This window comes from Volvox carteri (genome assembly GCF_000143455.1).
Source record: "Volvox carteri f. nagariensis unplaced genomic scaffold VOLCAscaffold_13, whole genome shotgun sequence".
Classification (NCBI taxonomy): Eukaryota; Viridiplantae; Chlorophyta; class Chlorophyceae; order Chlamydomonadales; family Volvocaceae; genus Volvox; species Volvox carteri.
Window position 1 is genome coordinate 2,100,691 of NW_003307556.1, and position 15,072 is coordinate 2,115,762.

General features: G+C 59.2%; 3 protein-coding genes across 3 annotated transcripts in view; 2 read left to right on the top strand and 1 right to left on the bottom strand.

The window, feature by feature from the left end:
• Positions 1–5,845: 5,845 nt before the first annotated feature.
• On the top strand, positions 5,846–8,136 carry VOLCADRAFT_59038 (uncharacterized protein; the record flags this gene model as incomplete). The annotated part of the gene is made up of 3 exons (XM_002949174.1): positions 5,846–5,997; positions 7,087–7,231; positions 7,957–8,136. The coding sequence occupies 3 exons, from the start codon at positions 5,846–5,848 to the stop codon at positions 8,134–8,136; spliced, it is 477 nt and encodes a 158-aa protein (XP_002949220.1).
• A 526-nt stretch (positions 8,137–8,662) lies between these two features.
• Positions 8,663–12,826, top strand: VOLCADRAFT_89707 (uncharacterized protein; the record flags this gene model as incomplete). Its single annotated transcript, XM_002949175.1, has 5 exons — positions 8,663–8,712; positions 8,928–9,042; positions 12,216–12,309; positions 12,412–12,511; positions 12,724–12,826. 5 exons carry the CDS (start codon positions 8,663–8,665, stop codon positions 12,824–12,826), a joined length of 462 nt encoding a protein of 153 aa, XP_002949221.1.
• A 400-nt stretch (positions 12,827–13,226) lies between these two features.
• VOLCADRAFT_89708 (uncharacterized protein) overlaps positions 13,227–15,072 on the bottom strand; it is a gene marked incomplete at both ends in the record, with an annotated part of 3,992 nt that continues 2,146 nt past the window's right edge. The window contains one exon of the mRNA XM_002949296.1: positions 13,227–15,017. Coding sequence (XP_002949342.1) covers positions 13,227–15,017 — 1,791 coding nt within the window. The remainder of the gene's footprint in view (positions 15,018–15,072) is intronic.

The window sequence follows — 15,072 nt, forward strand, 5'->3', positions numbered from 1 at the left end:
CATTGTGTCCATCGCCGCTGGCCTCATCGTACACGGCCCCGAAACCTTGGTTCGTACGGCGCCGCCCGTACTCCTAGGCTTCATGGCGGGCGTGGTGCTGCAGGTCGCCGGTGTTGTGTACGTGCTCGTGCTTGGCGGCGGATCCGACGGCGGCGTTGGTACTGGCGGCGGCGGATCCGCCGCCGCCATCGTTGCCGCCGCTGGCGGCGTCGCTAGCGTGGAGACGACGGCGCCGGCGACGGTGGCCGTCAGCGAAAGCGAGACGATCAGTCGCTCGACCAGTGTTGGCGGCGTCACAACTCCAGGGGGGCAGTTTGGGTCCAAATCGATGTTGACCCGGGCTAATGTGATGGCGCAGGAGACGCTGATGGAGGGCGTTAGCGGCGGCTTGGCCGGCGGCGGCGGCAACCTTGGCGCCGTGGTTAATGGCGCCATAGACTCGTACAGTGTGCTATCTGGTGAGCGGTCGTAGGTGCGATGTGATGTGAGTAATGGCCTGAAGGAAAGCCCTCCTTCCCCGCGTCTGGCGGCATGGGGGAGGCGCGGGGGAAGGAGGGCCCGGTGTGCGCTGCGACGAGGGCACGTACGTATGTACGTCTGTGTTTGTGTCAGTACGTCTGTGTCTGTGTGTATGTCTCTTGCGAGGGAGAGGGGGGGGTTACGAAGTTGGCGATGTCGACGCGGTCGTTCTCGACTGTTGCTGCCGTTCGGGGCCTCGAACTGGCCGTCCCGATAGCGGAGGTCTCAATCAATGCCCATTTGCTTATTGGCTCGCTTCCGGTCTGCTGCTGCTACTGCTGCTGCTACTTCTGCTGCTACTGCTACTGCTGCTGCTACTGCTGCTGCTTCAATTAGTTAGTTTTCCAATTTACTGATGTATCCTGACGGCTGACGTCATATGCCTACTTTTGTTGTTTGTCCGTCCGTCTGTAGGTCTGTCTCGCGGTGCCTCCGACCTGACGTCCGTACAGGACCCTCTGGAGGACCACGCTCTGGACCTGCGCTGCCGGATAGAGCACCTGGCTAACTTTAGGACGTTCATGCAGGTAGGGCTGGTAGGGCAGGTAGGGCTGGGTGGACGTCGGTGGGCGTTCTAGAGTGTGCCTACTCACCTAACCGGTCGTGTGTCTCTGTGTGTGTGTCTCTGTGTGTGTGTGTGTTTGAATGAACTGTCTGTTAGTAGTGTGTGTGTGTGTCTGTCTATCTGTCTGTGCGTTCGACTGTTTGGGGGTTTCAAAACACGGTTGTGGTTCTAGTGGTGCCCGGGTGCATTTGATCGATTGGGGTCCTCGGGTCGCCTCGTGCCCCCTCCCCTCCTCTCGCCTCTCCTCGGTGACCCCATCACTTAGGACTCATTCATTCACTCACTCACTCACTCACTCACTCTCTAGGGGCAGTTTCTTCACCAGGACCTCCTGGACGGACGGACGCCTTCCGGCGGTTCAGTTCAGGCAGTTTCCTTGCAGCCCCACATGATTCCCGTCCTCTCCCCTCCCTCCTCTCTCTTTCCTTGGCAGCAGCTTCACCCGTTCGTGGTTTGTCCTTCCCCTCCCTCCTCCTCCCTCCTCCGTCCTCATTGACAGGGTTTGGATCAGCAGCCCGGAGTCTACTCCCTGGACGATTTCATCCGGGGTGCCGCCACCGCCATGCGGGGGATATTCCCCGGCGTCGCCCACGCGTCCTTTTGCCTCCTAAACTCCACACGCAACTGCGTCAACATGTATACGTTCCTCGGGGACGGCAGCCGGCGGCCGCCGCGCATCAACGTGGCAGTTGCCCCCGGCACGCTCATCTATCACGTGCTCCATAACTGCCAACCGGTTTTCATCAACAACGTGGCGGCGTTTCCGGGGCCGTACGCTGACGTACAGTTTATGCGTTTCGTGCTGAACCTTCGCTCAGTCGCTTGTCTTCCGCTGGTGGTGGCGGGAAGTCGTGTGTTGGGCGTGCTGCGTCTGGGGTTCGAAGACTGGTGGAACTGGACGGAGCCTGAGAAGGTGCGGTGCGGTGCGGTGCTGTGCGGCCGTGTGTGTATCGGGGCAGGGGGGGGGTCTATCGAGGGGTTTACTGATTGAAAAAGGTGGAGTTTTGCGGCAGGCAGAGATAATACCGGGAGGAGAGAGGCGGTGATGATAATGGCGATGATGGTGATGATGATGATGATAGTCAAGGCTCTTGCTGTTGTTTTTGAATTCATATATTATATAATATAATTTGTCAACCAACCAAACTGACTTTTCACGTTGCTTCTAACTGATATGGTTTATAAGAAGCAGCTGTACCGACGGACTAACTGCTACTGAACGACTTTCCATTAACTGCCAACACTGTCAATGTTCTAATTGCCCTGATTGCCCTGATTCCTCTTCTCGTAGAGCATTGCGAAGCAGCTGGCGCTGGTCCTCAGCAGTACGAGCACGGGCATGGGAGTCAACGTCAACGGCATGCAGCCGCCGGCCACGGCGAAGTACGACTCATCCAGGGAGCACAGCATCGCTGGCGTGGACTCGTCGGAAACGGATGCCGCCATGATGGCGTCATCGTTGACGTCGTCGTACATTAAGCAGCCGCCGCCACAGCAGCAGCAGCCGCTGGTGCCGCTACATCAGGACGAGAACGACGGCCTTGCGTATGCGCACACCCAGCCCCTTGGTATGCCGCTCAATCCGCAGGCGCTGCATTACCAAGCGTACGGCGCCGCCGCAGCTGGCGGCGGCGGCGTCGCCGGCGCGACGGCACCGCTGCGCAGCCAGGGCAACAGCAACAGCGGCAGCGGCGGCGCCGGTGTCCCTGGTCCGATGCGCCGTCGGCGCGGCCCGTCAAGATCTTCGCTGCAGCACGGTGGGACTGGCCAAGGCCTGGGCCCTGGCGGCGGCGGCCCGTCCCCGTCGTACCCTGTCGGGCCGGGGTCGATTGGGGGTGGCGGTTTGGACTCCGGGGTGAATCTCGCCACGGTCTCCACGGCTACCACAATCCCCGCTGCCATGCACAGCAACCGGTCGAGCGTAGATTACCAAGGAATACTCCTGGGGGGTGGCGGTGGCGGCGGGGTAGGAGCACCTGGAGGGTACTTTGGCGGAGTATCGCTGCCGCAGGTCTTTGGAGGCGGCAGCGGCGTGTACGGCCAGAGGTCGCCGGTGCCGCCGGCGCTTGACGCCGGGCTGGTTGTGCCACCGGGGGTTGTGTACGGCGCGGCGAGCAGTCACGACGGCCTCGCTGGCGGCGTTGGCGGCGGCGGTCTGGGGCTGTACGGCTCCCCTAGCGGGACGGCCAGCGGCACGGGTATTCATGTGGGGACGCTGGTGCAGAGCAGCAGCGAATCTGGGCAGCACCTCGTACCAGGAGACATCGATGAATGTGCGTATGTATGTGCGTATGTACGCATGTACGCATGTATGTGTTTGTATGTACATGTGTATAAATGTATGTATTGAATTGAATTGACAATACACAGACACATGATTTCCCCACCCACCCCTCTCCCTCCTCTCCACTCCCTTACCCCGCAAACTCCGCTCCCCCCCCCTTCCGGCCGCTGCTCCCCCCGGTTTCCCCCTCGTGCAGCCTGGCTGTTGCAGCAGCCCGGCTCTTCGCAGGTTCGCCGCGCACTGGCGAACCAGGCTGCTCAGGCGCTGGGTCGTGGCACCGGTGTGGGTGTTGGTGGGGGGGGAGCGGACCTGAAGATGCTGGAGGTGATTGGTCGCGGCGGCTTTGGTTCCGTGTACCGCGGCTTTTGGAGGGGCATGACGGTAGCGGTCAAGGTGAGTGGCTGGCTGGGTGGTTGGGTGGGTGGCTGGGTGGTTGGGTTGGGGGAGTGGGCCTGAGCAAGAACTGAAGGCAAGGTGGAAGATTTCCGCGTGCAAACTGCGAAAGCGGCCTGTAAGTAGGTATTCCAGCGAGCCATGGGCGTTAGTGGAGTGGGATGGAGTGGAGGGGGCTGGAGATGCTTGGACATCTTCGTACACTCATCTACGCATGGGAATGCCCTGTCGTGCACTTCCGTCGTACAGGTTCTGGAGCACGAGGACGAGCTGTTGCCGTGCACGGGTTCCAGCGGGTCTCAGGGGAAAGTGGATACGAGCAGTCGGAGGGCCGCACTACTGGAGGGCGCCATGACATCCACAATTAGTCATCCACATGTCGTACAGACGTACGATTACCGTGTCGTACATTTGGATCCGCAGTCATCGCTGAACGGCATCACTCGCAGCAGGTGAGATGATGTGTTGGTGGTGGTGGCGGCGGTAAATCTACTTGCGGGCTTTCTTCCGGGGGCGGAGGAGGAGTCACGTGACCCCGTGTTGAGGGGGGTTGAGAGGGGGATGAGGATGGAGGTTGAGGAGGGGTTTGGGAGAGGCGTTTGGGGAGTGTGGAAAGGAAAGTCCCCCCTTCCCGTCCCCATTCCTCGTCTCCGCGTTCTCCTCTTCCTTTTCGTACCTCCTTCCCCGGCCAGCCCAGTCTAGCCCAGCCCCCGGGGAGTGGAGGAGGTGGTGGTGGAGCGGCGGTTGGGGCACGTGTCCTTGTCTGATAGGCGCTCCTCACGTCGTACAATGCTTTAAATTCCCCTTCTACCCTCCTCTCTCCCCCCGGTATTGTCGGTCACATATTAATGGGGCCTTACTGCTTCCTGAACCCCGGGGGTTCGCTCGATGGCTTTTCACCGCTGCTCAGGACTCGCTCATTCACTCGCTCACTCACTCGCTCACTCGCTCGCTCACTCACTCGCTCACTCACTCACTCGCTCACTCGCTCACTCACTCGCTCACTCACTCACTCGCTCACTCGCTCACTCACTCACTCACTCACTCACTCACTCTCTCTCTCTCTCTCTAGGGGCAGTTTCTTCACCGGGACCTCCTGGACGGACGGACGACGCCAGCTGCAGCTCACTTCCCCCGGCAGCTCCCTCGCAGCGTATGAATCCCCCCATTATCGCCACAATCACCACAATCACATTTGCTCATTTTGCCCTGACCCTACGCTCTTTCTTCAGGGTTCTCCACGAAACGCACATCATTATGGAATTTTGTGACCGGGGCTCATTGCAGGTGGGGGGTGAGGGGAGGGAGGAGGGGGGGGAGGGGGCGATTTTGCGCGAAGAGGGGGAGAGAAGTGTGTGTTCAAGAGCCACCTGCTAATGCTACTTTTGCTGTAAGACTGGCAGACGTACAATCCCGCCTTTCCCCTCGACACACACACAATACACACACGCCGTATACACATGCCGTACAGGATGCTATCGAGCAGGGTGTATTCTTCGTTGACGGACCCCGGGGGGTTCGGGGCGGCAGTACGGACCCCGAAGTGGACCTGGAGCTCGTCATCATGACACTGGCCGAGGTGCGTGTGTGTGTATGTCTGTATTGTATTGTGAATAGGTATGGTGGGTTTTGGTATGGGTAGTGGTATGTGGGTTGTGTGTGGGGTTGGAACTACGTGCAGGTGCCAGAGGGAATGGTGGGTGGGGTGGGGGAGCAGCACACACGGGGAGTTGGAAGGGGAGGAGGGCGGGGAGGAGGGGGGTTGGGGACGGCGGCTGGGAGCGGGACAAATGTCGTACATGTGAGGACGGAGAGGAGAACCCCCTCACCCACCCCCCTTTACACTTGCCCCTCCCCCCCGTACACTCACAAGTTGACAGTTGACATGCCGACGCGTCGAAACTCCCACCCCGCCCCAGCCCACCCACCCCGCCGGGCGTCGGCAGTTGTTTTTCTTGGTACTGCTTGTAACTCCCCCCATCCCGCCGCTGCATGTCCCAAATATGTGAAATACACGTGTAAATACACACACGTGCCCGGGCCCCCTCCGCACGCACACGCACACGCCGCAGGTGAGTGCAGCCATGGAGTACCTCCACAAGCACCGCATCACACACAGGGACTTGAAACCCAAGAACATACTGCTCAAGACGTCGAATAAGGACCGCAGGGGCTACGTTTCCAAGGTGCGTGCACGTGGATGTACGGACGTACGAATGTACGGACGCCTGCGTGTGTGTAGTGTGTGTGTGGGGGTGGGGGGGAGGTTGGGGCGGGGAGATGAATTATGGGAGGTTGACGGGGGGCATGGATTGGTACCGGACCTGGCTGTCTGGGCCCTACTTCGTGTACGGCGCCTTCCTGCAGCCTCCTGCACCTGCCCTGCGTCGTCTCACATCGGATCGCACCATCACCACCACCTCCTCCGCGGCTTCTCTCGCCTGCATGCATACGTGTATATGAGTGTGTGTGTTTGTGTTTTCTCTGATTTTTCCCACCCTCCCTCGTTCCCCCGCAAAACACGTCGGCGTGCAGGTTTCGGATTTTGGGCTTAGCCAGGTGTTGCCAGATACCAACAAGACCCAGGTGGGTGGGCGAGTGGCGGGGGCGGGGTGAGGTAGGGTGGGGTAGGGGTTTGGGGAAAGGTACCTGGCCAAAACGGGGAATGTGTCCTGAGTTCGAGTCATGGCGCTCCCCGGGGGCCCCCTCCTCCCCCCCCTCCGCCCCCCCCCCGGGGGGCCCCCTTCCCCCCCCCGCTTTGTAGCCACTGCCTCCCCATCCGTCTCCGCTGGGCTCCCGTTAGCACACACACACATCGCTCACCCCGCGCTCGCAGTCCAAAGCCCCACAAGTTACGTTCCCATCTCGTTTTTTCCTTTTTTAAAATTATATATGTATACACAAAATCAGATCTGATATGGATTTCCCCACGCTTCGAGCATATGAAGGACGCTGTGAAGTGGGAACCTGAACGCCTGGCAAGGATGCTGGAACGTATATAGTCCCACCGCAACTCTATATCGTTCCCTTTGGTCGTTAGTATCCTTCATCACTTGTTTCGTTTGAAGTGCGAGGTAGGATGGTGCTTATAGGCGATCTGGCAGCCCTTGAGCCTTCGGCTCGTATTAGGGTGGTTTGCAGGTACGGGGAACGCACCCACGACTATGTAACAACATATATGTATATATATATATTCATTTAAATCTTTTATATACATATTTTCGTTTCATATATTATTGTTACATATATACATATTTTAATAATTTTTGTATTATTTTTCGTCGTGCCACATAAAACCCGACGTACAGGTTTCCACCAAGTACAGCGGCACGGTGACCCACATGGCTCCGGAGCTGATCGAGGACGGCAAGGTGTACCAGCAGGGGGACGTGTACGCATTCGGCATCATCATGTGGGAAATCTACACCTCCTCAACACCCTACCAGAACATGGCGCACCCCCAAATCATGGTGGGTGGGTTTGCGGGTCAGGGGACGGAGGGCGGAGGGAGGGGTGTGCCAGGGGCGGGGGTGCCCTCCCGCCCCCGGGGGGAGTGGGTGTGTGTTTTTGTCTTCCCCCTTCGTGGGTTGACGGCGGGAAGAAGAAAAGGAGCCTAGGGAGGGAATGTACGCCGGTATGTACGATGTGTGGGACAGGGGGATCATACCTTCACCCGTGGCAGCTACCCTGCGAAACCCTGCCTTCCCCGGTATTTCGGGGCACCCTCATCCAGTCACCCTAGTCAACATCTCAGTGGATCGCTCAGGTTCCGCACCCACCACCAGCATCCAACGGAACCTGCCGGGTCGACAGCGGCCCAACTCCGTTCCTGGTCGGCTCGCAGGTTGACTTTATCCCAGGTCACCACCGTCCATCAACTAGGGGCACTCTTACCTCCCCCTCTTCAACCCCGCCGCCTTACACCACTGTTGTGGGCGCTGTTAGCAGTTGGACGTCGACACAACTGTGTGTTGTGCTTTGCCGTTTGCAGGCTAATCCCACACGCCTCCCTATTGTCGCATTGCTACTTCCCGCCCCCTCCTTCCTTTTCGCGACTTTGGACGTCAGTAGCGGCTCTCCCTCCCCCTTGACTGACGCGCATATACTTCCCCCGCTTGTACCGACCAACCCGATCGCCAACTTCCCAGCCCGAAATCTTCACTCCCCGCCTCCTCACCCCCCATCTCTCGCCCAGGTGGGCGTGGTGACTCACAACCTGCGGCCCAAGTTCCCCGCCAACTGCCCCGAGTGGTACCGCAGCCTGGCGAACCGCTGCTGGCGCAAGGACCCCAAGACGCGGCCGCCCTTTGCCGAGGTGACCAAGGCGCTGCTGGCTATGCTGCCGGACAACAAGGAATGGAGCCCCCTGGAGTGATGGAGGAGGAGGAGGCGGGCGCCGTGAGTGACCCGTGGGTCACACAGGGAGCGGGAAGGCAGCTCTGGGAGCCCCTTATCACCCCCGAGGATTATGCGGAAGTGTAGGAAAGAGAAATGTACGCATACAGGCAAAATCAGGGTGAAGGGCATAGCAAGCCTGTGACCCATGGGTCGCACGCGGTACCGAATGAAGAAGTAAAGATCAATGCATGGGGTAATTGAGGGTGAAGCTTATGAGGCTCTCAGAGCAAATTTATGCAGGGTAGATATGGATGAAAGCTGCGACCCATGGGTCATACAGGAGTGGAAGTGTAGCGTTGCGTAGATTCCACTTATAGAAGTTCCAGCCGCGAGCCGACCGACCCATGGGCCATAGAGTGGGAAAGGAAGTCAACCCCTCCGCTAACCAGGCCGCGGCGGTTGCATTCGCCGCTGGGAAGGAAAGGGGGGCCATGGATAGTTGGCTAGCTGGCTGGTTTTGCTGGTTGACACGGGGCTGTTTTGGCTGCCAGACACTCAGCGGCATGGTTGCATGGCTGCTGCTGCTGCTGTTACGGCTGCTGCTGTTTTTGCGGTGGGCTGGGTCGTCAGTTCGTCCGGAGGTTGTTGCAAAGCAGTGAATGAAATGGAGTAGTAGTGGTGGTAGTGGTGGTAGTAGTAGTAGTTGTAGTGGTGGTAGTGGTAGTGGTAGTAGTAGTAGTAGTGGTGGTAGTAGTAGTAGTAGTAGCAGTAGTAGTAGTACGAGGGAATCCGTACCAAGCTGCCGAGACCTAAACGTCCCACACACAGGAGGCGATTGTATCGTATCCCTCGTTGCGAGGGAAGATACTCCTCCTTCCTCGGCGGCACCGCAGCCGGCGGCTGTAGGGGTGGCAGGATGGTGGTGGTGGTGGTGGTGGTGGTGGTGGGTGTTCGACTGTGCGAAGGGGGTAAGGAGGCGACTCACACACAGTTACATACATACATACACACATAACATACACGCCTTGTGATGTTGTTGCTGCGTGATTGTTCTGTGTCATTACACCACCCGCGGGGGGGGGAGAAGGTTTTGAAGTTGGTTTTGGTTTAGGGAGGTGGGAGTAAAGGAAAGAGAAGGGAGGGGTGTCGGATTGCAGAGAGAGAGCGAGTGGGTAGGAGTCCTACGGCAACAGTGCAACTGTAGGGCCGGGGTCGGGGTTGGGAAAGGAAGATAGATAGATAGGTAGATAGATAGGTAGATAGATAGATAGATAGATAGATAGACAGCGAGTGAAACAGCGAGAGACAGACAGATAAACAGACAGACAGACAGAGAGACAGTGTGAGGGGGGAGTGAGCGCCACCGTTCTTGGTGGATGAGGAGCCACGTGCGGTGTCCTGAGAAAAAGAGACACTGGAAGCATCGGTGGCGGCTGCCCACGTGCGCGCGTATGTATGTATGTATTGTTACATAACCCGCTGGGTTTGAGGGTGGCCGAGGGAATGTGGAAGATGAGGTGGTGATAACGGTGTGATGACGGTGTCTTGGTCTGAACTGGCGGCGGCACACGCCTGGCCGATGCTACGTCCACGGCCTTCGACGGAGAGTGGGAGGTGGGTCTATGTATTGGGTGGTGTGGGTGGTGGTGTGGGTGGCGGGGTGGGTGGCGGGGTGGGTGGCGGGGATAACGAGGGGATGGGAGCTGTGGGTTGTGGCGGTGAAGGGTTTATATGCGCTCGCATAGCCAATTCGTAGGCGCCTGCGGCTGTGACTGCGGCTGTGCGCACGTAACGATTTGAGGCGTAAGAAGGCAGCAAAGCATGACTTGGCAAATATGGTTTGGCTTACTGATGACGACTCCGCCTTTGAGATATTCTAGAAAGTAGTGATTACGGGGTAATTGTTAAAAGACGAAGTAAATTTTGGCGCGCAAGGTTTTTTTCCGCTCCTCTATTTTGGAGTGGCGGTCCGGTTGGTTTTGGCTGGGAGCTGGGTGAAGAACGGACTCGCCTGGTGCGGCCCCCGTGGCCGTGGGGTGGTTGTCAAGTCACTACCTTTCCCCGTAGGGGGGATGCGAAATCTGCCACCGCACAGCAGCCACCACCACAATTACCACCACAATCACCACCACCATCTCCCGACTAGGGTTTACAGAGTTCTACCGGCGGCAACACCACGCCCCGGACGGTGTGGAGCGCCCCGCTTAGTCTCTCGAGCGGCTTCGTTGTGGTGTTTAGTTTGGAAGGCAGCCTTAGGTGAAAAGCAGGGAGAAGGAAAATTGCTAGAGTTGAACATGAGACGACGTGTGATGACGTCCTTACAGAGCGGAGGGGATGCTGGCGGGTTTAAGACTTGACGTGTTGAAGCAGGGTGGGAAAGACGGCAAGCTAGATACGGCCGCCTAAGGCATATGGCAGAACTTCGGGGTGTGTGCCTGTCTATCTGTCTGTCTGTCTGCGTTTTTGCAATTTGCCCGTCTGCCCGTTTCCCCACTTGCGTGTGCATTGGCGTCTCTGTCCGTCTACACCCTGTTGTGTCCCCCGTTTGTCTGTATGTTTGTATGGAGCAGAAATTACATGCCATTGTGCATGCAAGTGTGGTGTGTATATACGCAATGCGAGCAAGAGCGGAGGAACTGGAAACGTGTGTCCCCGACCGCGAGGGCTTGTATGCCAAGAAAGCTTCTTACGGGATCGCTTCGCCTCCTGCATCCTTAAGAGGGTGTGTGTGTTTCTGCATATATGTATGTATTTGTGTAGATCTGTGTGCTATCCTGGGTCTTACAGTATTCTTACATCTCTGCATATGGTGTTGTGTGGGTGGGTATTTGGGTGGGTGGCTGGATGTGGATGTGGATGTGTGGTGGAGACACGGCCATGCGAGTAGATGCGATGTTCGTGCGGGTCCGGTGGGTCGGTGGGTGGGGGCAGAAGTACTCCACTTGGTCAACTGAGAGGGGGCTGCTGCAAGTCCATGTGCTTGTGCACTGCATGTGCATGTTCGTAATTTTGCTTGGTGTGTTTTTGGTTGATGGAGAGGTGGAGAATGGAAATATGGCGTATATACGTATATACGCGCGCTTCTAGAGAGCTCCCAGGGTCCCGCCGTAATGCTCTCGCTCTCTCACTTCTGCCTCCCTTCCCTCCCTCACCCTAACCCCTTCACACGCACATATATACAACCTGCCACCCAAGGAAAAGAGATGTCCGACACGTTTCGTTGCGCAAGCGCAACATACCAGCATTGCCCGTCTGCACCGTCTCATAAATAACGCATACATACATGCGTACATACGTACACAAACGCAAGCGCACGCTCCAAAACCAAAACCCAAAGAAATCCATATTATGAGGACACATCACCTTATGTACCTAGCATCTATATACAGTACGGCACCTCAGAAGCAACAAATCAACGCAATAAATTCCACAACACATACAAGTACTAAACATTAAGAAAGGAAAGGGCAACGGTCACAACAGCGGTAGCAACGGTAGCAACACCAACCCAACGCCGCTAGCAGCGCCCTGCTTGGGCCAGCCCATGGGGGCGCATCTGCCCTGCCCCTCCTGCCCTGCAACCACCTGCGCATGGATCCAAATCCGCCATCACCTGCAAAGATTTCCCGGGACCCAGGCATCACATCTAACAGGATATATACTTCCGCACGCGAACGAAAACGCCTCCACATGCCTCTAGGTGCGCCCACCCCCGCACCCCCGCACACCCACACCTGCACCCACACCCACACGCACACTCTACAGGTTAGATAGGGCCCCGGGACAGAGGTCAAGCCCGCACGAACCCGCGAACCCGCGAGGGCCCCAAAAGGAGAAAAGCGACTCGTGTCATTGACCCGACCACCTTGACCTGACCGATCCGCATGGGCATATACCTTTCGACCACCTACCCCCAACCCCATGTAGTCAACAAGGACACCGGATACAACACAAGCATTATGGAAGGGGTTGAACACGGGGCGAAAGGGGACACACTTGCTGTTGCTGCTACTGCTATTGCTGCTGCTGCTTGTGCAACTTAGTGCGACTTAGTGCGACGACTCATGCTGTTCCCTGACTTGAGGCTACACGCCTCATTGCCTCCCTGCTGCACAGGAGGAGGACCACTGCCCGACGACCCCGCCACGTCGCCACCAGCCGCATGGCTTTTACTGCTGCTACTGCTTGCGCCACTTTGTCACATTCGCACGTCAGCGGCCGCTGCTGCAGCTCACCCCCAATCTCTCACTTCCCCTTCCTCTACCCCTCTACTCCTCCCCCCTCTTCCTCCTTGCCCCCAACTCCCCCCCAGGACCTCCGGGGAGCCCAAGCCTTGCTGTCCCCATCCCCGCCCACCTAATCTCCCGCACTGACAGAGCTTCCCGCCCGTCCGCCTTCTCCCCCGCCTCCTGGTGCCCAACCCCCTCCCCCCCCTCCTCCTCCTCCAAGGGGAAGTAAACTCGACCATCCACAGTCAACACGGTGCCGTGGCCCCGGAGCTGCACGCTGTGGTTGCGGACCCACGCCAGCGTCAAAGCAGAGCGCCCTCCGGCCACTCCTCCTTTTACATCTCCATCTCCATCTCCTGCTGCTGTTGCTGTTGCTTCTGCTGTTGCTGATGCAGCTGCTGTCGCCTCGTTGCCGTTGAACTGGGGGGAACATGCGGCGGCGGCGGTGGCAGCTCCGAGCTGTTGCTGTTGCTGCTGCGGCTGTTCCTGTCGTCTTGAAAACGAAGTGGAGACCGCGGAGGAAGAGGAGGGGGAGCTGCTTCTGAGTTGTCTGAGGCGATGTGGGGCTCGCGGTACGGCAGTGGCGGCGGCAGGGGCAGACTCCAGTGAGCATCGCCGGAGGGCCACCTAAATGAGGCAGTTGGTAGTTGACAGTTGGTAGTTGCCGCAGTTAGCAGTTGAAAAGCAGGTTTCCCTCAATCAAAAAAATTGTGGATTGGGAACAGTAAGAGTAAGGGGGGGGGAAAGCGGGGTAAGGGGAGGGGAAGGGTGTTGTGTTTATTGAGCCAGCGAGAGGTTCAGGGTGGTGTGAGTTGCTGTCAGGGTTGCGAATGGATAGGAAAACGGAAATGGTGGGAGCCCAAGACCAGCCTTGAGTTATCCGTACCCCGTACGGCAGTTATCCCACCCGAAAGCCGGCTCCGAGCAAACCCGTCTTCTCCCACAACCCCCGACCGCCGCCACTGCCGCCGGCTCCCCCCCAGGCCAATTGCTCCCACGCTGTGTGTTTTCCTTCACCGTGTGTGTTTTCCTTCACCGTGTGTGTTTTTCCTTCGCGTCCCCTTTTTGCATCCGGAAGTACCTTGGCGCCCATGTGAACCCGGAGGGAAGTCATGGGGTTGTCGTCGAACACGCAGTCCACCAGCCGCCCCCGGCTCCCCCGTCCCCCCACAGACACGTCGCCATGCGCATTACCGCCCAGACGGCAGCCTTCAGCCCACACCGCCGCGCCGGAACAAACAAACAACCCGCTTTCGCCGTTGCCTCGTGCCGTACAGCCTCCGTCAAGCAACAGCTCGCAGCCGACGCCGTCAGCGCACGCACCGTCGCCGCCGTTCTGACTCAGCTCGCAGCCAGCTGTGATGCGTAACCCGCCGCCGCGGCGTACGACACAACCATGGCTGCTGTTCTTCGCTAGCTGCCCACCCACCACGAGGCAAAATACCTCAGGTAGCGGCGGCGGCGGCGGTGCCGTACGCTTCAGCGTCGCCTCCGCCAGCAGCTCCGCGTTATCGGCCGAATCGACGGTGCCCTCCACCTCCAAACCGCTGCAGGCGTTCCCGCTGCCGCTGCAGTCACGTAGCTCCGTCATAGCGCCTTGTCGTACACGTACACCGCTGGCGGCGTTGCCGTCGAAGATACACGCCGTGGCCAGCAGCCGAGTGCCGCCGCCCTCCACCGCCGCGCCGCAGCCCTCGCGGGACCCCAGCGCCGAGCATGACGCAAGGCTGACGTTAGCGGCGCCGCCAACCCACAGATTGCTGATGGTGTTGTACGACAACTCGCAGTCGCGCAGGTCCACAGCGGTGCCGCGGCCGCGGGCCGTCATGCCTGTCGCGCCGTTACCGCCGACGCGGCAAATCGCCGCCGTCAGCGTGGCGCCTTGGGAGACCAGCACGCCGTGAAGGCGGCACTGTACGACAGCTGATCGCGATAGCGCCACTCGTGTACCGGCCCCGGAGGCTACGACGCCGTGCGAAGGGCCGTTACGTAGCTCTACCTGAGACACCTCCGCGGCGGCGCCGTCGGCGACCCGAAGCAGCGGCCAAGGGGCCGCCGCCGCCGCTGCAACTGCGGCGACGTCAGCCGTACTTGGCTTCACCGTACACCGTCGCAGCGCCAGCCAGGTGCTATCGCCGACGGCGGCACAGCGACCCAAGCGGCAGCCGATGGCCTCGACAGCGGCGCCGCCATCGGCCAGGATGGACAGTATTGGCGGTGTGGCGCCGCCGCTGCCGCCGCTGCCAGCGGGCACGCTCTTCACGCAACAGCCGCGCAGTAGCAGTCGTCCACCTTCGCTGACGTGGAGCAGCGGCAAGCCAAGGCTGCTGATGCAGCGGCTACTGCGAGGTGTGCTCGCGGCGCTGTTCAAATACCGCGGTGACGGCAGCGGCCGCGCTCCGGAGCCGCGCGGAGTTCTCTCCCCTGCCTCGCCGCCGCCGCCGCCGCCGCCGCCGGCTAACGCAATAATTGACACGTCTGCCAGGATGACGTGTCCTCCATCGCCGACGTACAGCTTCTGGCCCGGCTTAAACGCCAGCGTGCAGTTGTGCAAGATGACGGTACGGTTCTGGATCCGGATCGCGTCGCCTCCTCCGGCGGTTGAATCCAGATCTCCGGAGAAGGTCACGGATCCCAGCGACAGATGCAGCAGGCGGTCACCAGGCCGAGCCAAGCGTTCGTAGAGGTCCTTGAGCAGAGGCACGAGGAGGGGGGGAGGAGGAGGAGGAGGAGGGAAGGGGAGG